General features: G+C 46.1%; 1 protein-coding gene across 3 annotated transcripts in view; it reads right to left on the reverse strand.

Moving 5' to 3' along the window:
- Nucleotides 1-27916, reverse strand: part of GRIP2 (glutamate receptor interacting protein 2) — a 218533-nt gene that overhangs the window by 74003 nt on the left and 116614 nt on the right. Inside the window, exon 1 of one of the 3 annotated variants that reach the window (XM_048957645.1) lies at nt 17894-17999. The exons of the other annotated variants lie outside the window; for them this stretch is intronic. Within the exon in view, the coding sequence (XP_048813602.1) occupies nt 17894-17972 (79 nt within the window). The 5' untranslated portion in view covers nt 17973-17999. Of the gene's footprint in view, nt 1-17893; nt 18000-27916 lie in introns of those variants that run through there. 3 annotated transcript variants of the gene reach the window in all.

The raw sequence follows: 27916 nt of genomic DNA on the forward strand, positions 1-27916 counted from the left end.
TTGTATGCCCTGAACTAAAAGCTCTCCAAAAACACTCTACCAAACAAGTCTCACCTAAGAATGAGTTATTGACCCAAACACTGTGCCCACTGGAAACAGGAGTAAATTTAGGGGATAGGGGGTGTTACAAAGCCTTTCAACACTGGGTAAAAAAATGAACGAACGCCATTCGGTTTTCTTGGCACATACTGCTCCCCAGGAGTAAAGAGGGCATACAGAATGCTTTCTCTGGTTTCTATTCAGTGTAAAAACTGAGCTGAGGAGAGAATGGGCTGAGGAAAGTTCATGTTGGAACAGCTTCCAAGTGGTCCCTATTGGAAACATCCATGTGGGCTTGTGAGGGGAGCATGCAGCTAAAGAGGCAGTACCAGCCCATAAGACATCAGTCCAGAGAAAAGGGCAATCTTTCTTTTCTAGAACAGGCCGACCTTTGAGCAAAATTCATCTGGTGCAAGAAAGCTACCCTTCTATATACATCTGTACTAGCACCTGCTTTTTCTTGTACCTAACAAATACTCTGCTGCTTTTGAACTTGTTCTCTTTCCCCAGAGCAAACTTTCAAGTCCTCCCAGAACTTTGGTGGGAGTGGAGCTGGAAACTTCACACAGCCTAAATTGGTTGGGATGGCATTTACAAAATACACTTTTATGCAAAGATGACAGAGCACAGCAGAAGGAAGATCAAAAGCTGTTCAAAATGTTAGTGATTTAGTCCACTGCTTGATGGATATTTGCTCCTGTGACTTTAACCATTACTTATTTAATCGCCTCTAAAAGTATCTTCATCAGAAGTCACAGGACTGTGCAACACTACAAGATCCTGCAACAGACCATTTAGCACTGAACACGCTCTGAGCCTGGGAGAACACACACAGCATCTTACATCACTCCACATTAGGAAGTCTCAGGAGACTCTCTGAAGACAGCTGAACAAACGTAATGAACAGTCAGGCAGAGAAAAACGAGGAGGAAAAACACCCAACCACACGCACTTACAGTGCGCCGAGAAACGCCAAAGTTCCAACCGCACATAAAGATCACATTAATAGCAACAGAAATTGCTTCGGGTTAGGGGGGGTTCAGAAGAGACTGACGCAGACGCTTGCTATTTCTTTTAAATTCAGATCTTAAATAGAGATTTGACGTTGCCATCCCCTTCTCCCCACCAACTTCTTCAGTTTACAAATGCACCTCTACACACTGCGGTCTACTTTGGGCTGCAGTTCTCTCTGCCAGCCCATCACCCCCTCAAGACTGGTTTCTGGCACAGTAGACCTGGTGCTCCCAGGTGGATTGCTGGGAAGACTGATTTTAATTGGGAACTCCAGCCTGGCTCTGCAAAATCAAGAGGTCTGGGGAGCATATGCCTCTCCTTGACTGATTTTGGGCTACAGCTGATGGGGAAGAGGAGGAGGGACAAGAAGAAGGTCCATTACCCTCTTGGTGAAAGAAATTTCACAGCTGATTACCCAACTATCCATGGCCCCACACTTGCTCCATTTCACCTGCTCCAATTTTCCTTAGCTGTGCTTATTCAGAAACCCCAGACAACAGCACAGCAGCCTGAGACTTGCAATGGGGCTTTTGTTTAGCCTAAGCAGATGCTCTGTTTTTTGGAAGCTGACTTAAAACATAACAGTTCTTTACTTATATATTTCTATAGGAAGATGAAAATGGACTTCTTAAAAAGATCTGTTTAAGAAGTCCGGAATTTAAATCATTTCATAATGGAACCAGAGGAAGAACTCTGATTATTCTTTCCTTTAAGTGTGAACTCCACAAGCCAGTCCTAAACATTAACTTATTATAGATAATGAACACTGCAGGATACATTTACCCATCCAGTAGGCAATCAGAGCCATTGCTGCACACTTACACAGAGCACAGAGATGGAGAATGTTGCTGAGTGTACCTCCAAGACCCCCCACCCATCTCCTTCATCTCTAAGCACACTAAAACACTCACTGTACATTTTTCTGCTTAACCATTTTCAAAAGAGCCATCTGCATCTGTCACTGCCCGTCAGCAAGTAGGGAAGTGGTGGGGGAGAAGTCAGCAGTGAATGCCAGCAGCCTCCTGGAGCTCTGAGTAATGGCAAGAACCAAGCTCTGCAGTGACCCCTCCATGGAACACCAGCAATCTGGCACTCCCCAGTGATGGATTTTGCCTGTGCACCAGCTTCACTGATCTATCTGAAACACATGTTAAAGCAGCACGCTCCCCTCTCAGGAGGGAAAGCCAAAAACTGCAGTGATTGGATGTTCCAGTTTTTAAAACCCAAAACTCTTGATCTCTTCCCAGTAACCAGTGTCCCCCAGGCAACCTTCCTCCCACTCCCTCCTAAGAGCAGGGGAACATTTCCTTCCCTATTCCATGTAGACATAAGCACAGGCACTTTCTCCTGCCAAAACTACAAACAACGTGTTTTCTTGGGGTAAAACATCCCAGTCCTTAGTGAGTCCATCCCTAGAACACTGATTGTTTCTATCCAAATTGTTTTATTCTTTATTGCAAGACCAGAAACTAATCATAGCCTGCAATGGCTCAGCCCTTTCTTTTTGCAAGCATCTAAGTTGACTTAGCTAGAACATTTTTAGCTAAGAGAAGCGAAAAGGTGCATCTTGAGTCAACAGGAGTCAAGAGCCATTGCCAGAGCCACGCCTGAAGCTGTGCTCTTGCATCACTTCAAAGCATTTTCCAGATTTTGTGGGTTTAACTTTAACAGTTAACCTGCCTCCTCCAGGCAATTCCTCCTGACTGCCTCCTTTAGCTAACACTTCAGTTGTGAGCCCCAGTTGTACAAACAGGCCCAAAACTCCAGTATAAGCAGCTCAGACCAAAGCAGGCACTGTCTGAACTATGGGGAGCAACCACACTTGCAGGTCCTTCACTTAAATCCCTACTTCATGTTACGCAAAGGCTAAGAGCAGTGGTTCTCAGGACAGTATGGAGTACATCCTTCTCCATTAATGCTGTATATATGCTATGCAATTATTTTCTTAATCACTGAACATAAGGGGAAATCCCATCATTTATCTCGAACTGTGGATTTTTGGATTTGGGTATTCAGAACAGGAATAATTCAGGGCTGTAGACTCCAGAGCTGCTAAGAGGAGCAGAGGAAGACAAATAGGCTGAAGCAAGATCCCCTACTGTTCAGCCAGGCCTAATGATGCAAAAGAGCTAATTTGGGGACCTTGTAAGCAGAGGTCACCCCAAAAAGCTGCATCTCAGCTGTGCAATGACACAAGAGAAATCATCCTGAGCACACACTGAAGCAGCCCAGCAGAGAACTGAGCAGGGATGGAGGAACTGTGCAGAAAAGCAGAGTCACACCACAGAGGGAAAACAATACTCAGCAGCTCCCAGCTTGTGGGCTAGTAGGGATCAGTGCTTTAGCATGAGAGCAAATTGTTTGCAGCTACAAATCCAGATATCTTTGCAGCAGAAGACTGGAAAATTGCTCCTCTCGCTCCAAAAGCATCTGGCACTTGAACCCAAACAAAGTCTCCTTCCAGTAGCAGTCCCATGGGCTCTGGCACATCTCACCCCAAAGAGGAGAGCAATGCAGCACTACAGCTTACAGTGGCTGGAAAGAGGTCTGAACATTGAGTCAGTATCCAATATCACTCCTCTATGTGGAAAGAAAACCTCTGATCTTCCCTTAAAAGATTTCTCCTGGTATTTTCAGAGATACCGTTGCCAACACATAGGGATAAATAAGCAAGTGGGTCATAAGTTTTCACAGTTGTCACACAGTTTCTTTTCAATGAGTAGCAGTGTAACAATGCATTAACAATAAATGAAATGCCATGTTAACACTAATTTGCATAGTACAGAGCCACAGCGCTTTGCTTCCTGTATTCTCCCTCCAAACTCCTGACCTGCATATGAATCGAGAGGAAATTTAATTGCTGGGGCATCCAACAGAATCACTGAATTCCTGCTTAATGAGCCTTCATTTGTACTCTCTTGCATCAGATGCCTTCTCTCCAAGGTGCTGTGTTAACTAGCTGAGATATGAAATGTTTTGCAGGGCTATTTTCATATGCATTTTGACAGAAGAAGAAATAGCAGGAGGAGCTCCAACTGCAAAAAGACAATGTTGGTATCAGTCACACGATAAGGCGAGCGAGATCCCAAGAGTACTGAGCCATATTCCTTACAGGCAAAAAAACTGTAACAGCTTTTACATCCACTCTTACACCTTACAGCATCTACACGAAGCAACTCTTCTAGAAGAGACACAGTGCAGCAAGGTGGGATGTGGCCAAGGTCTGCCTGGGAGACAGCCAACGTGCAGAGCAACGCCAACCATTCCAGTGACTCAGAATAGCACAGCCCACACCGCCCCCAGAAGTCAGAGCCTCTGGGCAGTTTTGCATTCAGACAGCTCACTGAGCTTACCTCATTCTGAAGTCCTTGGCTGTGGTCAGAGGGTTAATTTCCTTGCTGGGCACCTCAGCCTACACAACTGAACAGTTTCCTGAATAAACAGCCTTGGTGCCTTCTGTGTGGTACGGCCACTGCCAGCAGCACGGGTAGGGCTGGCCACAGTCCTGGGACCAAAGCTTCAAGCCCACTAGATGATACCATGGGCATCAGCCAGGGGAAGCACCGAGGGGAGGAAAGACAATAAGCAGAGAGGGATGACCCCAAAGGCCTTGCAGTGATCAGTTTTCTGTCCCAAGGTGGGCCATAATGGAGCCATACACAGCAACAGGCAGCCTCCAAGCAATGGGGATCAGTGAAAAATAATAAAATATTTTGGCTTTGGAGTGCTCAGAGCTCCCTGAGGGACTGCATTTTGTTCTTATTGTAGGCTTGCAAGATGGGATCAGCCTTCCCCTCCCATCTGGGCCCCACAAGAACAGCACACTGGTAGGTAAAGGTTTATCCTTTCTCTTACGAGTTATGGGAACCTGTAAAAGTGCTGCTTACAGCTCATCACTGACGTGGGTGTAGGCAAAAACAGTGGGTCTGTGCTGGTTGCAACAAGCAGAAGATGGACCACAAAGTCTGTCTGCCATTTGTATTATAAAGGGAAAGAGTGGGGAACAGGGTATGGCACAAATCAGGCCTAATATCCCAGGGTAGCTAATTATAAAGGATGTCAATTGACAGAAATAAAACCACATGGTCAATAATAGTATTTTTAAAAAGCTGGAAATTTTAGTCCATTATCTTTCCAGCTGAAATGCTTTAATTGAAAATGGCTAATCTTCCAGTGGGTTCAGAAAGGGTTTACAAGCTAATTGCTCTCTTTTCTTCAGGATTAACACTGTGTTCTGTGAATAGGGGTGGAGGGCAGCAGATGTGCAGCCTTTACTCTCTTTAATCCAAATGCCCCCACTGCCACAGATGCTCCCAGTGCTGTGCAGTGGCATAATGGAATTGCTTTCTCACACATAAAATGGCTGTTCTGAAATGAAATTACAGCCATCTATTAAGAAGGGAACAATAAATTTCCTCCACCACACATCCCCATCATGAAAGACACAGCATTAGCCTATAAAACCCACGATGGAAGTAAATCTTGCAGGAGAGAGCAGCTAACAGATGGATTTACCATTCTCCTTTTGTAACTGGTAGCCAGTGCCACTTGGACGTGGGCAGAAAAGACATTATCCCAAAATCAGTGCGTGCTTCCACAAACTTCAGGGTGGCCAGGACCTGGCTGCTGCTCTCTGGGCTGGGAGAAGATTTACAGGAGCTGCTCAAAGATCAACTTCCATTTAAGCTGAGAGAGCACAAATACTTTTGCTACAGGGCAGGGAAACCTGCACCCACCCTCCTTGGAAAATGAGGCATGCAATTCCTCCTTGAAAGATCCAGGAGGGATAACCAGACAAATGTTTTTCATATTCCCGTTATCAGATGGTGGGAAGGCCACACCATCCCTTGTAGCAGTGGGCCTGCCTGCCCCACCCAGACCCTGCCTTCAAAAAGCAACAGAGCTCTTGAGGCCACAAGCAGTGGGGAGAAGGATGAAGCATTTGGTGTTGAATTGGCAGGAAAGCAAAGCCAGTATTTGCAACACAAAAGCTCAGCAGTGCTGTTCTGAACGAGAGCAGTATTTCCCAGGAAAAGGCTAAACAAAGGATCGATCCCATCAAGGAGCAGTGCCCCACAAACAGGAGAGCATCACCTGGGCTTCCTCCAGGATGGTGGAGAAAGATGCCTTTCCCTAGAGAACAATTCATCTCAGCTGCTTGGAATAAAGTGCCTAACTTTAGCAATCTGTAAACTAGAGAGGAGATTCATCTCTTGAAAGAACAACAAATACGGCTCATTAACTGCTTCCTCTATCCCTCCTCCTCAAGCCTGGAGTTCCCTGCTGAATCACTGTCACAGAGAACATATCAAAACCCAGCAGGACAGCATGGCAATCACCACCCATAGAAGAACATCTCAGTCAAACCCGGCAGTAGAAGACACGAGTCTATGGAATAGGCACCAGACAGAGAAATCTCTCAAGCTCAACTAAGCTCTGGAAATTGAATATATACACATTTCGGCCAAAAAATTCACCTATTCAAACCCCTGTCTTTAACAGTCACTGAATTGCTGCCTTAAATAAAGTCCTTCAGTAGCTGGAGAAGTTGAGTATTTAGCATTCAAATGAGGATGAACTGTTGCCAGTCATCACTCTGCAATCAGCAGGGATCTCTATCACACAAAGCATGTCCTCAACTGAGGGAGAAAACCCAGCATGCAGGTGACAACCACCCATACAATCAAAATCCAGATTGGATACTAATGGTAAATGCACAGGTTAGGAGGGGGTGCTCTCACAATTCCATTAACTCAGTGACCCAGTGTGTGTGCAAGAAGCCTCTCCCTGGGCACCTTTGGATGACACCAAGAAGCAAGTGCATACTCTGCTGCCTCAACTACACGTGGCAACAAGCCCCACAGTTAGCTATTCATTCATTATCACCACAAAGTTCAGAGCAGTATTTAGGGCAGAGCTGTTCCCTCAGTATCTCATTTCCCTGTGCTGTCCATTGTTTCTGCTGTTCCGGGGAGCAGCGTGCTGTACAAGTTCATGCCTCAGTGCTACATTTCCTACTCCATTGGCATATTTCTGTGCAAGGGGAATGGAACAACCCCAAGAGCCTCCCGGCTGCAAGCTGCACTACTGCACAAAGGCAAACACACGGAATTCAGGCCAGAATCAACACTGTAGGAATTATTGCCAAGAAACCACGTTTAGAAGCTGCAAACTTGGCAAAAAAGGAAAAAAAAGGTTTGACTGCCTTTTTTTTTTTTTTTTAAGGCACAAAGAGAAAATGTGAGTGTTTTCAGAAGAGCTCTAAAGCCTTGCTTTTGCTGTCTCCCACCTTCATGCTAGCTGACATCCCTGACACCAGTAATAACCAGACTTACTGCACAACAGGAGCTGGCACTACAGGTTGAAAAGAGATCCCTAGAAAAAGTTTCTTCTAACAGAAATACTCTCCCCAGTTACTCACAGAATGGTAATTTAAGAATATTCATTCTCTAAAATACATTGTACTGTAAAGCCTTTTCTCTCAGCTATTAATTTGTTGCTAAGAAGCAGCACAAGGCTTAATAGGATGTGGAGATTTGAGTGAAAATTACGGGCTTGCTCTTTACGTAGTTGTGAATGTATGTTGAGAGATGGGGGGAGACAAGAGGAAAACAGGCTTTGACCAAAAGGATCAGAGCAATGAAGCTTACAGGTGCTCTGAGCCAACACACAGCCTGAGGATGGCAAAGGGCCATCAGCGCTTCCTTGTAGGACTCCAGGTGCCACCAGCAGGAACTCCATGCTCCTGGAGAGCATCGTGTGCAAAGCAGATGGTGACCCAGGGATCTTTGGTAATGATTACCTGCATTTCCTGTTATTTTCAAGTGTAATTAAGAACCAGATTCCTTTAGAAGTAGCATGCAAGCCCGTAGGGTCTTCTTTTTAGGCAGGCCACTGCAAGGGATATTTGTGATCTGAATGGCAGCTGTGTTAAATAGTCTGTTAACTATACAAAGCATAGATAGCCTGAGTAACCCCTGGAACAACTCATTCTGCACGTGAAGTCCTTTGGGCAGAACAACAGTTGGAGGAATAGGAAGACAAGCGTCCTTCACCAGTCAGTCCTATCGCTGCCACATCAGCTACCTCCCAGAGGAGCTCTCCCCTCTCCCACCTTCCCCTCCTCCAGGGACAGCCTCCACACAGCCCCCACTGCAACCACTGCCACAAAGAAACAGGATTCGCTGCTTGGGGCAATCCAAGCACACCAGTAGCCCTCACTCCCTGTAGACAGCATGTGACTGGATTTGGCAGTTGAGCAAAAGAGCATAATTCCAAATAAATCCAGCCAGACTGAGGGATTTCAGCACAATTAGGAGTATAATACTATATTTAAAAGCCTCCTAAATAACCACAGCTAACAGAGGGCAGCAAGCTCAGCAGAAGCCCATCCCTCATTCTAAGGAACCAAAGCTGGCACTACATGGATGCAGACCCTCATGCTCTTTAATGCCTCGGCAGCCACAGGAGACAGAAGCCCTTCCCTGGACTTGCCAACCCTGCAGATCTCTTTGACCAGATGCCCCAGCTCGGAGGCATCCAACATTCCCAGTGCAGCACCAATGCTGTGCATATACCCAGGCTTTGGGGAAGTTCCCATAGCAACAGGATGCAGACCTCATTTAGGTATTTATATTGCAGAGCTGATTTGCACCATCTTGGCCACATTTAAGTGACTGAGGCCGAGGGAAAGAGTCTTTAAAAATAAGGTGCTACTCCTTCATGGATGACTTTGGTTGCCTTTCACTTTACCCACACAACAGTTTTTAAGCCTGAGATATTGGGTTGATATCTTCCACTACCTGATCTTGGGAAAGCTATGATTATTCCCAGGGAGGGAGCCCTTCTCTCCACCAAGACAATATTGCCACCTGTTCACTGCCACAGCTCCCCACAGCACCCCTTCACCCTCCTGAAAACAAAAGGTGATTTCCTGAGGACTAAACTTTGGCTTTTGCCAATGACAGTTTCACATTCTCTGGTTATGAAGCAGCAAAAGTTTCAAGCAAGTTGTGGATGGCAGCTCCTAAGAGATCATAGAATCACAGCATTGCTAAGGTTGGAAAAGACCTCTAAGACCATCAAGTCCAACCATCCACCTATCACCAACCATCCACATTACCCACTAACACATGTTTCTAAATACCGCCTCTCCATGCACCTTGAACAACTCAGTTGACTTCACCACTTCCTGAGCAGCCTGTTCCAATGCATTTTCACTCTTATGGAGAAGAAGTTTCCCCTGATGTTCAAGCTGAACCTCCCCTGGCACAGATGGTGCCACCAAACCTTCCTACTCCCTCCCCAGAAACACCCACTGGAAGGCAGCAGAAACTTTAAACAACAAGAAAAAAAAGCAGTGAAAAGGATGGGCAAGGAAGGGATAGCATGAGGATTGTGGAGACAGTGGATTAATAGCCTGGCATGTGTGGCAGTTTAATAATAGAGCTGTCACAATAGGAAAGATTTACTAATTGCAGAGTCATTTGCTATGGATTCCCATCAAGCTGCCATTTAAATAGCTGTGCAGTTTTTAAGATGGCTTTCAAAAGAGGGTGGGGGGAGAAGAGACAACACCCATAGTACTCATGCAGTGAAATTTAGGAAAGCATTGTGTTACCTTCCAGAGGATCAGGCAGACAGGGACAGCCAGGAGGGAGCTGGCAGCACAGTGAGCCCAGAGGAGCCGGAGGCAGGTGTGTGCCTGTGTCTGCACATCTGGGAGCAAGGCTCTGACCTCGAACCCAGCCCTGGCAAGGTTTACACAGCTTTAGTCAATGACCTACTAATACTTCCAACACCTCCCCAGGCTATAGCTCCAGCATGTCCTTTTGTAAAATCAGTCAGCAGCAGTTTTAGGTGCAAAAAGTCATTTTAAAACACAAATACGAAAGCCCTGATCTCCTGGGGTTGTCAGCAGAGAGACCAAAGTTGGCCCTTCCTCTGACTGAGTTCAAAGCGAGCTGTAAGCTCATCGTTCATGCTATCTCAGCATGCACATCTTAGATTACGCAGCACCCCAACCCAAGACACACATATCTGGTTGAGCCTCAAGCTTTAAATGCTGGAAGAGTACCCTCATCCTTTTGGGAATTAAAAGGGGCTCTTGGCACAGGCAGCAGCAGTTCTGTACCCAGCACTCCTCCTTTCTTCCAGCATGATGCCCTGGGACTCCTCGCAGAATAAGAGGGGGCAGCTACCCTTTGCACCATGGTTCTCACAACTATGGGAGAGGAGGCAGCTGAGAAGCACTGCCAGGATCCACCACCAACATGCTGCCAGAGTACAGGATCCCTGCAGGACTGTGCAGGGGAAGGCAGGGGAGATGAGCCACTAAGGGAGCCTAGGGCATCCCACCCACCCCACAACTCAATGCCTTCTGCATGCCATTACAGCTCAGCTGAAATGGTAGAGAAAAGACCATTTTAATCCTCTTTTTCATTAGGGAAACAAAGTTAGGTCAGAGCTTTGCAGATAATCAACAATTAGCAATCTACGTGAGAGCATGGTTGGGGCTTTCTAGGCATTTCAATTCCGTTGTCATTTATTAACCAGCAGTGACTCAGAGGCTGCTTTCCTCCCACATGCTGTGGCCCAGAACTCCAGATCTTTTTCACCCGTTTCAATCCACTGGTACAGAAGATAGAAACCTATTAAACAAGATTGCTTTGGCAGTGCATCTGCAGCTAATCTGACACATCATGAGCACAATTTGATCAGGTATTATGTTTGAGGTTGTTCCCAAGACTGTTGTTCAAATGCATTTGCAAAAAGGATGCTGTATTAAGGTAGTACAGGACACTTCCCAAATCAGATTTTAGGGTAGAAGGCAGCACCAGGTCCCATTCAGCCTCAGTGTCATGCTCTTGCTACAGCTGTTTTTAAGTGGTTTTGGTCTACCAAGAACACATTTAGGTATAAAGGAGTTGTGTGTTACATGGCATTTTCTTCTCAGAGGCACAAACAATCCTCACTTTTTACTTAGTGGGGATAAGATGGCTGAAGCGTAAGTGGTTGTATTTTATGGGATGCTCTACCATGAGTGTGCTTAAACAGAACTCAGCTATAATGAGCATACAGGTGTGAGATGAGCCTTCACTGAGGCAAATGTTGTTGCCTAGGGACAGGTTTAGGCTTAAGCAATTTCAGAAGTTGTTGCCCTGCATCTTAGACCAGGCTCTTCAGCCTTGTTAAGACAAGCTAAGTCTAGCAAACATGTTCCCTGTACATTCCCATTAAGGTGAGGGCAACATTTATCCCCAGCTCCCTTGTTAATTGAATACCTCCCAAGAAAAAGGTCTACTTCTCTTGGGAAGACACCCAAGGAAAAGCATTCCTGGTCACCTCCTGCACAGTACCTTGGGAAGCCCCTCTTTGGAGATCAATAGAGGAAGTTAGTATCATTTGATGTTGCTTCTGTACAGAATCTTGAAGAGCTATCACAGTGTCCAGCTGTGGGATCCCTCTTGTGCTGCGCTAGCTTGGAACCCACAGCCAGAGAGCCCACCATCAGGCCCTTCTGCATTGCCATAAGCACCTCTGCTACACACTGGCAACAAAGAGCATCTGCTTGTTTAGACGAGTACACACTGTCACCCTTGCCCTGGCTGGCACCACTGGGAGCTGGCTGTGCTCCAGGAGCTATTGAGGCGTGCTTGCGTGCCTGCACTAGCACGACCTACCTTATGCACCATTTGTGTGCTACCAGACACCACCTCCCTGCAGATTACAAAACCCAAGGATTAGGCACCCAGCCAGCAAATGAGGGAGCAAGCAACTAACCAGTGGAATAAGTTTTTAAATTCCTGTGAAAATGTTGGGCTCAGGTAGGGCCAGAAAAGGATTAAAACAGTATTTGAATTAGACAAATGAGGGAGTGAGGGTAAATTAAGGAAAAATCCATTTCAAAGCAACTCCTAAGACTGATAAGATAGAGGTAGGGGGAAAATATAAAAGGATGACAAGAATGACACTGAAAATGGCTGAGTTCAAAGACACACAATCTAGGATGCTCTTACAGTTTTCTTTTACTCTATTGGCTGCTTCTGGCCTGGATTCCCTCCCCCAACCCCTCTATCTTATCTTCCTTGCATACAAGATTAAGAAGAGAGGAGTCTGCTGGAGAGCAGAGCTCATGGAATGGAGTTCAGCCATCACCTACTAGCACAAGAGCCGTGTCTGATAAGAAAGTAAGTAAAGAGAGTAGCCAAGAAGGCTAATGCTGCATGCCATCTGCTATCACCTCATTAGAGGTGGATCCAGGGTGCAAACACGAGCACTGTGCCTAACTAGCACAGACACACACCAGAGAAGCCTGACAGATCAGCAGAGCTGACTGCAAACCCTAATGAAGCTGTGTAGGAGGGCTGTTCTTAAGTACCATTCACAGCAGGGAAGAGCCATAGGAGATGCCAGTGTATTTTGGATCATGCCATGGTTCTGCCTTCAGTTTTACAGCTGTTTCATTTATTTATTTTTACAGGAAATAGAACTGGAATGCCACCCTATTCTCCCAACCCAGGAGAACTCCCATAGTACAGAGTAGTACATTCAAAATAGGTGCCAAGAGCAGCCATCAACAGGTGATCAGGAGTCAGATCCCACTGTGATCCTTCCAGCTCCTTGTACCACAGCAGACACTAGCTCTCTGCTAGGAAGACACGTTCATTAGCAATGATGCCACCACAATTTTCAATCCAAACTGAACCCATGATTTGCATTTATGCTGTTTGTGTGTTTTAGGTCAGATGTTGCCTGGGAAGCCCTATTACCATGTATCGTTACCAACACTGCTCGAGCCACCATTCAGCCACTAATTAACAACCACGATGCTTTCAATTGATGCTTTCAATTCTAACATCAATATTAATATGAAACCTTTATTAATGCCACAGTGAGATTCCCACAAGCACAGCACAGCACAGCACGAGTGCTGCTGCCAGAGAAGGGTCACAAGCAAGGGTCTCATCTTACTCATATATTCCCCCCCAGTAACACTGATGCAGAAGGCCAGGGTCAGAAGGACAGAGGCACATTCATGCTCACAGCCCTGTACCTGTCACAGTCCTGACTGCCACCAGCACAGGGCAGCAGGCTGGTTCCTGATGTCCCTCCAGCTCCATGGCTGGAGGAGTACAGGACCATGAGCCAGCTCTGCCCTCTTGTGATTGCAGCCCAGCTTCAAACCTTCCCTGTTCCCTGTCCTTCAGAGACAACAGAGCTTCTCTCCAAAACGGACCCTGCTTTTAGCAGACACGATAAGCACTATTTAGTAAAGCTTCCAAGAGTTGCAAAGACAACGTTGGGATTCAGCAGGTTCCTCAGTAGAGCTACAATTCCTGTTCCCCTCTGGGAGCAGCCCAGATCTCAAGTTTGTTCCACCTCTTGCCTTGTACTCAGCAGGGACCGGTTGCCTCATGCTGTGGCACAGCAGACACAGGATATGCAGGGAGTATGCTGGGCATGCAGGCAGGTTTCTAACATACAAATTAGGTGGGCTCTCCATGTCAGCTCAGCTCTGAAACAGAATGGAGAACCTTTCCTGATTCCATCCTTCCTCACTCACCCATCCTCCAAAGCCAAGCCAGCTCCACAAACAATTCCTCTGTGCTACATCCCATGCAGGGGAAATAGTTTTGCACAGGAGAAACCCTCATTTTATCACCTGCAAATCCCATTTCCCATTCCTAAACGGAGCATCACTTGTTTAGAGGCTGCTAAACCAGGCCTTTCATGCACAGCAACCCACCTAAGGCTGCAAGGCGAGCAGCCTGCTGCGAGCTGGGCTCAGCCTGCAATGCACGCAGCTCCGCAAGAGAGCAGCATGTGCTCGCAGTTGCGAGGGCCTACAGCTCCTGTAAAATGGCTAACGCAGGGCTGGGGGAGGAGAGCAGGGACAGAGAAGATGCAGTTTAATGTTTTTATTCCCTCACACACACACAGGGTCACAGCATCACCCTGCAAGAAAAAAAAAATGCTGCTGCAATGCACAGACTGTTTGTTGCTGTTGTCCATATAGGCTGATCAGAACAAATAGCAGCTGTACAATTAAAAAATAATAACAACCATCACAAGAAACCCATGTATCAGGCAGAATCAGGCACTGCACCAAGTCCTTCAGGTTTGCAAGCCAGGAGAGAGGCTGGCCTAGTCATCATAATGATTCATTCACATTCCCAATGAATCTAACACAAGCACAAGATACTCCTTTTATCTTCTCTCCCATCCTTTCAACATGAACAGAGATCCTGGTTTGACATTTGTTCTTGCTGCTCCCCTCATGCAAAATTCACACAGGAACTTAAGTTTTGCAAAGGCTCAATAAAGAAAAAGTTAACATACCAAAGCTTTGCAGCTGGTGGGAACCTCAGCAGAAAACAACGCGGTGGGTTTGTACATCTGGATGTGTGCATGATGCTGCAGGAGTTAAGAAAACAAAACAGCACAATGCCAGGGCAGCACAGCTTATTAATTGTCAAGGTAATACTGTTAAGAATATTTAGGTATACGCTGGAAAAATGAAAGATGACCGTTAATGCATGAAGGACCTTGTAGCTACAGCTGAGCACGGAAAGGAAAATACAGAAGCTGCAACATGTCTGTCTGTGAGCTTGGGGATGGCCCATGAAATCCCCACCATAAATGCTGCATAGGCACAAGAATGTAGGAGAAACTGGTTACATATCTCAGCATTAGTAATATATATATATATATATACACACATATGTACACATTGATCACCCTCAGCGGAAGCAGAAATTGCATCACCGCTGCACGGCACCATTTAGACAAAATGACAGAGAGACTTGACAAAGGGTTCTGAAGTCCTGGTGGGGATGAGGGCAGCACAGGATGCCCTCATCAACGTCACGAGGACAAAATAAGGAAAAAGTCATATCTCACAAAAAAAAAAAATAATCAGGGTTCCAAGCAAAACACCTTTTCTCAGCTCTGCTATTTTCATAGCTAACTTACAGGCTTTTTTTTTTGTTATACACTAAAATTGTGCAGTTTTGTATGCAGTCTCTTGACCATTTTGGCTCCCCCACACACAGATATGCTGCGAAGAGATGGAGCAAGAACTTTTATTGCTTATTAACTGCCCTATTCCCTACAGACAGGCAGGCAGACACAGACGCCATGCAGAGCAGGTCCAAAATTAACATCAAGTCTCAGGTGTGTCAAACACAATGAGTGGTGATTGATATAGCCTTCTAATTAACAGATTTTGTCAGCAAAAAAAAAAATGGGGGAAAACTGCAACACTGCCCCAACTACTGCAGTGGCTGACGCAGACTAAGTCAGCTTTCTCAACCCATCTCCTCCCAGAGCCAGCTTCGTACAAAGCAAATCTGATCATCCCTGGGATGCACGTTGGTCATCCTCCAGAAGCTGAACACACACAGCAGCAGCTCGCAGCATCAAGCAGCAAGTGGACAAGTTGTCCTGGCAGCTTTGTCACCTTCCTTTCCTGGAGAACAGCTACAAAGACCATCACAGCAAAACAGCTTTGGCCATAGCCCAATTCAAGCCAGCACCCAGCACCAGCCCATGCCAACAGGGACATTTAGTGCAGTATCTGACGGCTCTTTTGATTGCTCCCTACAGCAACAGCTGGGCTGGAAAGTCCTATCTCAGAGTTCCTCCCTACCTACATGAGGTAACTCTGATCTCAAGGCAGAAATAGGAGAGGTGAAAATCCATCAAGGAGTGGTTTGAGAAGGACATAATCCATGGAGATTTTCAAAGTAAATTCTGCTCCTGTTGGGTCCCACAACTGCAGGACCTTGATCAGAGCAGTGCACCGTTTGCCATACACCATTCCTCCATGGACATTTGTATTTCCCTCACATCTTGGTCCCACACAGACAGTAGGAAGTCTGTGGTCTCCCAGGGGCCCTGCTGGCCTCCAGAGCATTGTTCTCCTCCCCAGTGGCACCAACACCTGGCCTTTAAACTTCATTAAGCAAAGATCAGGCCAACAGCCCAAAGGTTCCAGACCTCCTCAGGCTACTGAGTGACACAGGTGCAAGAAGGTCAATATTCATTTGTAACCCTGCAACCCTGCCTTGAGGAGCAAACCACAGGCAGATCGAAAGCAAGCTTGCTATAGTGCTGTGCAACAGCTTTATATAGGAATTGTTTGGGAAATCTAATGTCCAAAGGAAAGTATTAAGTAGCAATTAGTTGGATAATGTACCCTTACACACAGCCTGGAGTCAGAACCACAAAGGGTGAGGGTAATTTTCAGAAGACACAAAGGGAAAGGGAAAAAACAAGAGAACAAAACACATATACAGAAAAATCTATTTTAACCAGTTTCCTTAGGAAGCAAGTAGGTTCTTAGTGCCCATGCATTTCAAGAGAAGTAAAAAAATTGCTGTCTTCAGAGGGTGTAGATCTAGAAGGATTGTGTGGGCTTAAAATAAAGGCTATTTCGATTGTAGCACTGCAGTGAATTCGGATTCCTTGTCTTTCTGGATGTGCCTTCTGTTCCCAATAAGCAGCAGGCAAAAGACTTAAAGGACTAGAAATAAATCTTAAGCTCAGGTTCAGCATCACCCTATCTGTTAGGACAGCGATCCCCACCTCCAACCTCTTTGCAAATCCAAACTGCCCCAATACTGGCAAGGAAACATCTCCCCATCCCCATGGTCCTCAGCTCACTGTGCTTAAGCCAGCTTTCCCTGGCAGGAAAAAGGTATGGGAATGGAAAGTCTGTGCAGTTTAAACAAGTAATAAAATGCCCAGGTGAAAAGATTACTCATAATATGATTATGGCAAGTCTTTCCTGAAGTAGAAAGATAAAACACAAGAGGAATTTAAGATCTCCTCAAGGAAGCAGTCCAGTTTGGCTTCCAGCACAGCACACAGATGCTGGCCGTAAGAACGATGGCAGAGACCTTTGTCAGAATGCAGAGGAACAGGGAAGGGAAGGGGCAGCTCTCTATGGTTATTTTGTTAAAAACTGCATATTTCAAGTTACCTTTAAACATGAGTCTCAAGGCTGTTCTTCCTTAGCCTTAAGAACTGCAGGAACCAAAGGATTAAAGCAGAAGAGCCAACAAAAAAAGCAACCTGCATCACAGCTGAGCGCTCAGCACTGATCTGCACACTGAGGAGCTACCAGGAGCAGTCAGTGACCTGGGTCAAGGAGGACATGCAGTTCCCACTGTTCCAGTGAAAAATAAAAGCACAGCATACCACTCTGTTGTGGGGATGATTCAAGCCCTCACAGCAGTCTCCCACCTCACAGCAATTTATTCACTTTGGACAAAGCCGTCGTGTGCCACCACACTCAGGGCACACCTCCATCCCCAAATCCCTCCAGGTGCACCAAAGGAGGCAACTTCCCACTGCCTGCACAAAGGAAGCATTTTCCCACCTGATCCCAGCTTCTACAGCACACTCAGCTTCACCACACTGCTGCCTTCCAAGCACTTCACTGGTGCCATCAAATAAACAGGTGCCCCCCGCCACCAACAAAGGGAGCTTAAAACCAGTTGGCTTCAACATGCAAACCCAGACTCATTTACAGGAATACACCTCCAAAAGAAGGCAGTCTTTTTATTAAAAGCACAGAAGTAGGAGAGACAAAACACATCACCTCCTTTCCCCTCCCCAACTTGCTCAGGCAGCACGCTGGCGCTGGCACCGAGGCAGCCAGGGGTCACCCAAGTTCCTGTTCCATTAATGAAATAATCAGCCCACACACAGCCCTCTGCCAAGCAGCTCACAACCCACCCTGCTCCCTCCTAGGGAGATTCAAAACCAAAGGAAAAAGCAGAGAGCAAAAGGTTAATTAAGCCACCGAATCAACAAAGGCTCCAGCCAGGATTACCTCGGAGTGCCCTCCACCGGAGGAAGGTCTGCAAGAAGTGCATGCTCTTTTTCTTCAGTCCCAGAGGAGGCAGCAGCATCAGAAGGGCCAGGTCTGCTGGTGTCCACTCACAGCTGCTCCTGCATCCCCAACCTCCTGCCACCCCCCAAGCCCCACCTTGATCCGACCCTAACGGAGTGCACCTGGTCTGCTCTGCTCTGCCAATGGCTGATGTGGAGTCTGGGGCTTCACTCTCTCATTCTCTCTCCCTCTCCAAATAAGTAATTAGCATGAATAATTACAGCTCTGATGATAATACCCAGCCACCTTTGAGCAAAAGGGAGAAGGCTGTAATTAACTCTTTCTTAGGGATCAGAGGAAGCAGAACTAGCACAAGCCTAATTATCTTCTTCTGGGACACCCCCTGGCTAGTGAGGAGCTCCACAAAGGGGGGGTGCCAGAGGTTGGGTACCATCCAACTCAATTTTGGGCATCCGCTGCCCAAGAGGCCATTGGAAGTGCACTCTTACACAAAGGGGAGAAGACCTCACCATTCCCCCTTGCTAAGAGGATCTTCTAGAGACACTGAAATGGAGAACACTGTGCTGAATGGCAACTAAAGCATGCTCTCTTGCCATTCCCAGAGCTGGTTATCAATTGACTTGTTAGACAATGCTGTCATGCTTTATCACTATCGTGGTGTCCAGAGGTGCCATTAGAGTGCTGCAGTGTAACAGCTGGGTACTCTGCCTTCCAAACGCTCTGCTCTCTCAATAAAAGAGCACAGGTTTTGTTAGTGTCTCCTCTAGCACTCTGTTGACCTGCAATGTTTTAAGAGCGGAAAAATGCGTGTTTATGAACTCATATCACTTGCTTTAGAAAACCTGCTGAAATTTTTGTAAGACTCCAAGCACTTAAGAATTAATTTTCATGTTGTAATGTCTGCACGTAATAATTCTTTTATTTATAAATTCAAGGTGCTCAGGTCATGGTGCAATATAATAAAGTGAATTAAAACACAATAAAATATTTATTTAGATAATAACTTCAGAGATTTAACAATTTTCTAAGGAGGACTTTACCAAGATATTGTACAAAATGTGCATTTTAAACATTTGATCAGTTTGTACGCTTCTCTGTAGCAAAACTGTCCTTTCCTGCTAATTTCTTGAAAAATGAGAGGGCAAATATTCTTATCTCCAGTTTCCCACAGACTGTTATGTATAGCAATTTCCCTGCTACATGTACAGTTCCAGGGGCACTAACAGCATTAGGTGACAGTATGAGGCAAAGCTTATGTGTCAAGACCCAATCCTTCATACAGAAGGGACTCTGGGTTTTTGAATTTCACTTTGGCTGTGAATGCTTGCCCAGGCAGTGAGTCCAGCCCCTGCCTGGATCCCTTCCAGCCCATGTGTTATCCTCAACATCTCTGTCCTAGTGGGTTATTTATCAGCTATTAATGGGCACTGGAGGTGGAAGCACATGCTATGATTCTCTAATCAGAAAAAGACATCATTCCCACCAGCTGGATTCCCAGGGAAGGGGGCAACTCCTTCCAGATCACTGCTTCTCAACCAGGGAAGGGGACGGTGATGGTGAACATTCCCCACCACACCAGGCACCACCAAAATAGGGATAAGCCAGTTGGAAAATTATGGTTGGTAGGGAAATTGCAATATGGACAGCACTGGGGGAGAATAAATGGGTGCGCAGGCAGGGACCCAAGCTTTAGAAAAAAAGACCCAGGGCCCTGTGGCCCCATTTCATTCAGCCATTTCATTAAAATGTTTGGTTACTGCTGAACAGCAAGGTTGTGAGTGATGCAGCCCCTCACAGCTGCACTCAGTACTGCTGCCTTCAGGTGTTACTGCTAAAACTTCCAGTGCTTTCAATTAACACGTAGCAAAACCATTAGACATGAGGTGTTACCGACAAATAATGGCTTTCCTGGGCTCCTTTCCTCAGCACCGAAAGTTTCTGTTTAATTTATAGACCCTGATAAAACAGAGAGAAATCCAGCCTAAGACTCCATCAGCTTCCTAGGCATTAAGCAATCTGCTTTCCTAACACATTTGGTGGTGAGCTGGCACTTGGCTACTTCATGGAGCGGTGAGTTGGCCAGTGGCAACTGTAGTGGGGTAAAGGCTGGATCCAGAGCCCTGAGCCACATCTGTGGGGCCAAAGCATGAGCCCTCACCCCCTGCTCTGGGTTGTTGCTCCCTTCAGAGCCCCCCGGAGTTTCCACAGCTGTTGAGGCACCTATGACAGGCAGGAGATGAAAGAAGATGCAAACACCAGAGGAACTGAGGAGACTGTCTTGTAATGAAAGCACAGCTAATTCCTTGCAAATTATTCATACCTCAGGCTTTGCCTTATCCAGCAGCGGGGGCTTCATGCAGGAAGCAGCCAAGAATGCTCAAGGAGGGAGGAAGGACCCGGCAGCCCCCGGCTGCATGTGGTGAGAGGTTCTGCAGCCCCAGAGGACAGGCGATGGTTCAGCTGTTGCTGAGCACTGAGCTCACCCTTTTGAAAACAGAGCTCTGGTACCCACCGAGCACAAATTCCCCCTACTCCCATGCACACACCAGCACTTCAGGTAGGCACTTTACCATGGGCAGCAGCTTTGTTACATGAGCACTGGACACAGAGAACAGAGAAGCATCTTTAGGTCTTTGCAGCATGTCCAAAACAAAGCAGCTGAAGGAGCTACGCCCGGGTGATTACAAAAACTTGAACTGAAAGCTGTTCAAAGGCATTCAAAAGAGAAAGGGAAGAGGGTTGCCAAGCCTGACTCCTGAAATAAAGTCTCTTCACTGACACATTCACCTCCAATTTGTAATTATCATGTCTGACAGCATCTGGAGTCAAAGCCACCCCCATCCAACGCCTCTCCATCATTCAATCCACCTCACAGCTAGCAGTTGTGTTGGCATCACGGGTGGCTCAGGGCTAACTGTCCCCACATCCCCACCAGAGACTGCAGCACTGGATGGACCCTTCCAGCACTGCAGCCCTGGTCTCCTCATGCTGTGCTTCGAGGTGGCTCACAGGGAAAACTGTGAATCTCAGCAGAAACGGGAGATGCACTATTCTACCCTGGTACTGAGGGAGAGGATTAAATAATTAATCACAAAAGCAAGAGAGTGTTAACAAGTCAGGCAGGATCAAACCGCATGGAAGATGCACAGCCCGCCCCCAGCTCTCTTCGGGGTGCTGACAGCCTCATTTTAATAACACACCTCCTAGAGCTGAGAGGACATCGCTCAGATGTACGGATCCCAATTCTCAATGACTTGGTCATCAGCCTGAGACCTCCTTTGTTATCAGGCAGGGCTAGAATCAGCTCAGAGCCATGTTTCCGTGGGAAAGCAGTGTTCTGGCTTTTGGGTGGGCTTTACGCACTACTAAAACAAACACACAATAACTCCAATTCAAACAGACCCAGCACAGATGCTGTGTTACTGTGTGGGAGTTTGCTATGGCTCCAGTACCTCTGTCCTGTAGAGTCTGACTTGCATGCAGCTGAGTGTCAAGACAAAGTCAAGACTTTCTCGGGACAAGGACACGACAAGCAGCAGGATGCTGCAGGATGTGTTCACAGCCACGACAGACGGATGGGGCAGAGCTGAGACATGGTCAGCAATTCGGAATTTACTCAGGCGCTCGCTGCCTTCGCGAGGCTTTGCTGCAACACTTGAGCGATACACGTGCTGAATATTTTGCATTTCTGCACATAAAACCTCACTCAGCCAGAATGAGGTTGCGTCCCTTGTGGCTCATCATTTACATTAAAATCCCCTCCACTTCACAGCATGACTTTCATGTCCCCCCATCATTTAGATAGCAGAGGCATATGTATGTATGAGGATAGACAGGAGGGAGAAATAGCGTTTTTAAACATTCATTGAGCCAGAAGTGTGGAAGATGCCAGCACACGAAGGGTTGAACTGATGTGGAAATGCGGCTCTTTGAAAAGATGGAATTGAACACCAAAACTGGTTCAGAGCAGCTAAATTGGTCCCCTAAGGGCCAGTGGTAACAGAAACCTTCAGTCTAAATAAGAACAAGTGAAATATTCAGCAAACAGTATGTGATGCTTACATGCAGGGGAAAAGAAGTGGTGAAACTGTTGGAAAATGAAAATATCACATTACACCAAGCTCAAGTAGAGGAGACAAATAAAATGGGTTCCCAAAATCAAGGTGGCTTTAACCACCAGCACTTATGTACTGCTTGCAGCCAGAAGCCAGCACAACCCTTTGAGCCAGGTGGTACGGCCTTTGTCAGACAGACACACGGACAAGGCCTGAACTTACTCAACAAATCCTCAGTTCTTGACTGTTTTCCAATAAAAATATATCAGAAGTACTATAATCATTTTAATTTACCCTCTAAGGGATGCTAGAATTGATTTTTGTTGTTTGAATCAGTCTGTTTCATTTCTTTTCAATATTTCCTTGCTTTTTGTTCTTCCCAGAAAGAATTGTATAATGCAGGTTTGCTAGTACCTGAATTTCCTGAGTCATTTTAATATCTATTATTATGATCACTGCTTGAAGACAAAACTGTAAGCAGCAGCTGCTTCCAGGGCACGAAGGGAGTTCATCAGAAAACACAAGAATAGATTCAAAGAAAGAAAATGCATAAGAAATGAACAGGGAAGCAATGCTTACTTTACGGGGGGGAACACAGACACCGTATCACTATTTAAATTCCTTGCTTTCTGAAACTGTCTCGTTTTTATGAATGTTCAGCTACCTATTATGAGAACAAAGAGGAGTTATTTCTTCTTATTTCACCAACCTGGGATGAGTTTGTCAAAGAAAAATCTTGCCAGTATCCTCGAGAAACACAGACATGGGTGTTGGTAATATCTGGGGATATTACAGCAACTGATAACTAACTGGCCACTGATTTATTTTCCATGGGATCGCTGAACAGACAGTGGATGAACCGGTGCTCTGCCTTGGAGCTCTCCCTTCCAGGCAGAGGAAGACAGCAGGAGAGACCTGTGTCACCAGATCCATCTCTCTGAGCAGTTCATGTTGCACTGGCGGCAGATTTGAGTGGGAAGTATTTTTTTGTGTTGCTAGAACTGGACTATTTTTGGGGTAGAGGTTGTAAATGTCGCAGCTGAAAACCTAGAGGAGCTGAGAGGTCAGTTCCAGCCCCAGGCCTCCATCAGGCACAGCAGGGACTCGCACGGGGAGCTCTGGCTGTGTGAATGTCCTGAGCACCCGGCCATGCAGAGAAAATGCTGAATCTCAAAACTTCTTGCTTAGGTCGAAACATCGTGGAGAAGAGCACACACATACAGATCTCAGCAAGCAGTGATACTCAATTGCTTTTACTCTTTTGCAGTGTCTTTGGCCCCAGTGCAACGGACGCCGATCTGTCATAGAATCACGGCACTGTTAGGGTTGGAAAAGACCTCCAAGATCATCCTGTCCAAACCACTCCCACCGTGCCCACCAAGCCACGTCCTCCAGTTCAACTTCTCCCCTTTCCTTGAACACCTCCAGGGACACTGGTGACTCAACCACCCCCTAAGCAGCCTGTGTCAGTGTATCACCACTCTTTCAGAGAAGAAATCTTTCCTGGTATCCAAGCTGGACCTCCCCTGAAGCAACTTAAGGCCATCACCTCTCGTCCTGTTGCTGTTACCTGGCAGAAGAGGTAGAGGCAGCACAGTCACAGCAGTGCTGCAGTCCCAGCAAACTGCTGCAGAACTCTGAACAAGAGTCCAAAGCACTTGGTTTCTGCTCAGGCACGTTTTCTTGGTTGAAAAAGGCCTGTGTGTATGAGGAAAAAACATTATCTCATGACTTCTCCTTTACAGCTCAATGCACTCACATGAGAAGGGACGTATTGGTCATGAACACAGACAATTTATTTGAGAAGGCAGTTAGCTTCCTTTTGGTTTTGTGTTTCCTGAAATAGATTGTAAAAAAGGAATCACAGACAGACATCCTGGGGATTGATAAATCGTGTGGTGATTTCCAAAGGAAGGAAATGCTTCCCTGTGCCCTCCCATGACCAGTTACCAAGCCCTGAATTACCACTGTTAATTTCCACAGCTTCGTGTGATTAATCTGGCTATACTCCATAAAGCAAGAGAGCAAGAGGGAGGGGAGAGGAAAGGAAATCGCTCACAAAAAACTAGGTTACAACAGCCCTCAGGGTCTGAGTGAAACCAAGAAGAGGAGAAAAGTTCAGCGCTGGGCTGCCAGGCTGGCAAGGACACAGCTCCAGCACACAGCATGTTTGGAAAAGAAGCTTTCATAAATGCTTATGAAAAGGAAAGAATGAAAAACAAGTATTTCTTCAGGAATTACACCAAGGAAAGGTTTTTTACAATAAGGGCAGTGAGGCACTGGCACAGGATGCCCAGAGAGGTGGTGGATGGTGGATGACCCTGGAGACAGCCAAGGTCAGACCAGATGTGCTCTGAGCACCTGATGGAGCTGCAGGTGTCCCTGATCATTGCAGAGGGGTTGGACTGATGGCCTTTAGGGTTGCTTCCAACTCAAATGATTTCATGATGCAACTAGCTCATATAAGAGAGGACAGCACAAAGGGAGCCTGCCCTGCAGGGACACAGCCTGAGCCTTTCCCTGCACCCACAGGTCTGTGTAAGGCAGCAGGGAGCCAGGGGAGCTGGTGGGGCACTGCTCCTCTGGGGCTCTTTGCTGCAAAGTACAACTGGTGACCATCAAATTCATTGGAAATAATGGGAAAATGACCCTAATTTTAGCCTACAGCAGAAGCCAATCTTGTTTAGTTTCTATTTGCCTCCATAACTCATAAAAGCATTCTTTTTTTCTTTTTTTTTCATACAGATCATACCTTACTAACACAGTGCCTTGGTATAATCTCAGGACTCCACCAGAGCCAGAAAGCTGAAAACTCACTTCATGTTATTTTTGCCCTCTCATCCTTCTGCAGTGCATTGTTAAAATATTTTGTGTTACTAAAACCACTTCATTTTCTCTATCACAGTAAATCCACTGAAGTAGGAAATGGAAACCTCATTCCAGGTGTTTACACTGAGGCAGGATAGGAAACATAGATGTACCAGTAAGGGTATAAAATACCTCCCGCCAGCAACAACAGTCTGTAGAAATCTGGAGCTCCTACCTTTCCAGCAACTGATTTTGAATATAAAAAATTATATATATTTTTGTAGGTAAATATAGCAGAAAGAAGGAAGAAAATTCATTCTTAGTGATGTGAAGCTCTAATTTTGTCTGGTTGCTTCCAATGCCACAGTGCAGGGCAGCCTGGTGGGCATCCCAGCTTCTAAGACTTTTACTGGGAGGGAGAACAGCATTATCCAAATTTACCTGGGTGCCCATACAGCAAATTTAGAATTTCAACTGTCAAATGTGGGTGGATCTTCATGATGAAAACAGAAATACTTCCTGCCACGGTGAGAGATCAGAGCAACTGAGAGGCTAACGGAGGTAAAACAGCACCGAGTTCCCTGACATGGCCCTTGGGCATTTGAGCAGATTGGCCTCTAGACCGACTGCACAACCCTGCATCAATTCCAAAAGAAACAACGAAGTGTGATTTGGCACATCCCTGTGAGTATGCAGCCTGATGCCTGTGCACATGGAAAGCAACGACACAGACAAAAAGCTCTACTGGAGCAGGGGAATAGGAGACAAAGGTGTTTCCTCACCTGTTCTAAGTGATTACTTCCAGGCTGCTTCATGTTATTCACTGACTTAGAAATAAGCACCAATCTCACAGCTGGATGTAAGTCAGTAGCAAAGTAGCTCAATTACTTATCAGGGAAAAACAACTTTCTTTGATCCGTGGTTTTAACATCCAAACCCCCTCTGGTGTCAAGTCCACAGCAGACTCAGAGTAATCCCAGACACAGTTTGCAAGGAGAAAGATGCAATGTCTGAAATAATACTTAAAATAAAAAAAACTTTTTATACTGATCCTGGGCTCACTGTGTCTTACAAACATCTGTGAATGAAGTTTTATTTAAAAAAACAAACAAACAAACAGTTAAATAGCAATTGTCAAACCACAACGTCATCTGAATATGCGCCTGTCTCATGTACTCCCGCCTGGAGACGGGTTATGAGAGACCTGAAGAGTCAGACAGTCAATGACAAATCCAGCGCTCAGCAGAGGAGCTGGGTCTGCACAAGGTTCTATATGCAAAAGCAGGAAAGGAGGCACAGGCATACACAGGAAGCACGAGGAATTGACCCCTTTTTTTTGCAGTAGTTTAGAGCTTGTAAAGCCCAACCTCTCCTAACCAGGTGTGGGTTTTTATGATTTCTGTCAGACATCACGCAGCAAGCCCTGTACATGTGCTCATGAAATACTCTTCATGGCTACTCTGTGACTTCATGTCCCTGCACACACTCTGGTTTTAGGACAGTTTTATGCTGCTGAAAGACAACAACTACTGAAAGGAAAAGTAAAAGCTTGTGACTTCAGCAGCGATGAAGCAAAGCCACAACCAAAACAGCCTGGGACTCACAGTCCTGCACAGTGGCTCTGCTGTAAGGATTCATTGCCAGCCTCCAGGCAGCAAGGGCCCTTTTTCATTCAATTACCTCCCTAGGAGACCAATATCCTCTCTGCCACTGGAGCCTGGAGAAAGATGAGGGATGAGCTGAAGCTGAAGGAGCCACACGGTGCTCAGAGCAGGTGGCAGTCACCTGGGATGCTGCGACACCAGGCTGAAAAATGAGCTTCATTAAGAGGCATAAATAAAACATGCCTGATCATGAGTTATTCATGAATTATGGAGAGGGTTGAAGTGTAGCCACGCTGACAGAAGAGGAATCGTGGCCTTCCCCAGCGTGGTGGCTCGGGCTCAGGGAGCTTTCCTATGCTTACCACTGCCAGGCTTTCCTGGCTGCAGAGAGAATGAGCCCATCAATATTCACTGCAGCAGCCTCTGAGGTATCTTCTGATGTGGAAAGTGCAGCTGAGGATAAACCTCAGGAGGCAGTGACCAACCTGAAGAATGGATGGCCAAGCAAGGGTACAACTGAGCTTTCAGCCTTAGCTCAACCTCTGCACCATGGCTGCATTTTGGGCAGAAGCCTGGCTTCTCTGTGCGCTGGCTGTGCATCAGCTAAATGAAAACTGCTTTGTTTTTTACCGGGTACTCCAGGTCTGGAGGATGAATGCACCAGTAATGATTGCTGCCTGCTCCAGGAATGGATGCTCTGTAGGACCTTCCAATCTCAACACTGGGCTGTGCAGCACTCTGGACTTAGCACCGCTACAAAGTTGGAAACAGCATTTGCACGTTGGCCCATTTTTCACCTCTCTCCTGTGTTTTATGTTCCTTTTCAACAGGAGATCCAAACTATTTCAGTAACTCTTGCAGTGACAAAAACCCAACTGCTGAAATGCTTTTTGCTATGAAGCACAGCCAGGATGCTTTATGGCACTGTACTGCTGCATGGCAAACGCACCAGCACAGCATGAGAGCTTGTTCCCAGATCCTGGGACTGATTTCCACAAAACTCCTCACAGCAAAATAATGCAAAAAAAAACCCTGATGTCCTTTTATGCTGAACAGGACAAAGTAACCTCTGTCCAAAGAACAAGTCAGGATGCCTAAAGGCACAAATATGGTGACTGAAAACTCTGGATCTCAGTATAGCTGCCATGCCAAAATCCATGATTTTATTGCAAGTCTCCCGTTGTTAGACAGTTTTTCTGAACACGTTCCTCTTGTTTGTTCATTGGGTGAGGGGTTGGGTTTTCTTTGCTTTCCTTCTCACAGTTTTCACTCAACACGAGAAAAGAAAGAACAAAAGTAAAAGGACACATCTAATCCAAACTGAAAAGAACAAAGGGTAGTAAACATGCCCCAGTGATGCTTAAAAGGCTGGAAAACCCAGAGATAAGTAAAAGAAAAACAGAGCATCTGTTTTCCTTCACAAATTTGGACGTCTGGCATGTTCCAAATGACAGCTTTTGACAAAGAAAGAGCAAAATGACTTTTATTACTCTAACATCATTCACACCACACACTGGAAGGAATCAGAGTGGACA

The sequence above is a fragment of the Lagopus muta genome, chromosome 11 (assembly GCF_023343835.1).
Source record: "Lagopus muta isolate bLagMut1 chromosome 11, bLagMut1 primary, whole genome shotgun sequence".
Taxonomy (NCBI): Eukaryota; Metazoa; Chordata; class Aves; order Galliformes; family Phasianidae; genus Lagopus; species Lagopus muta.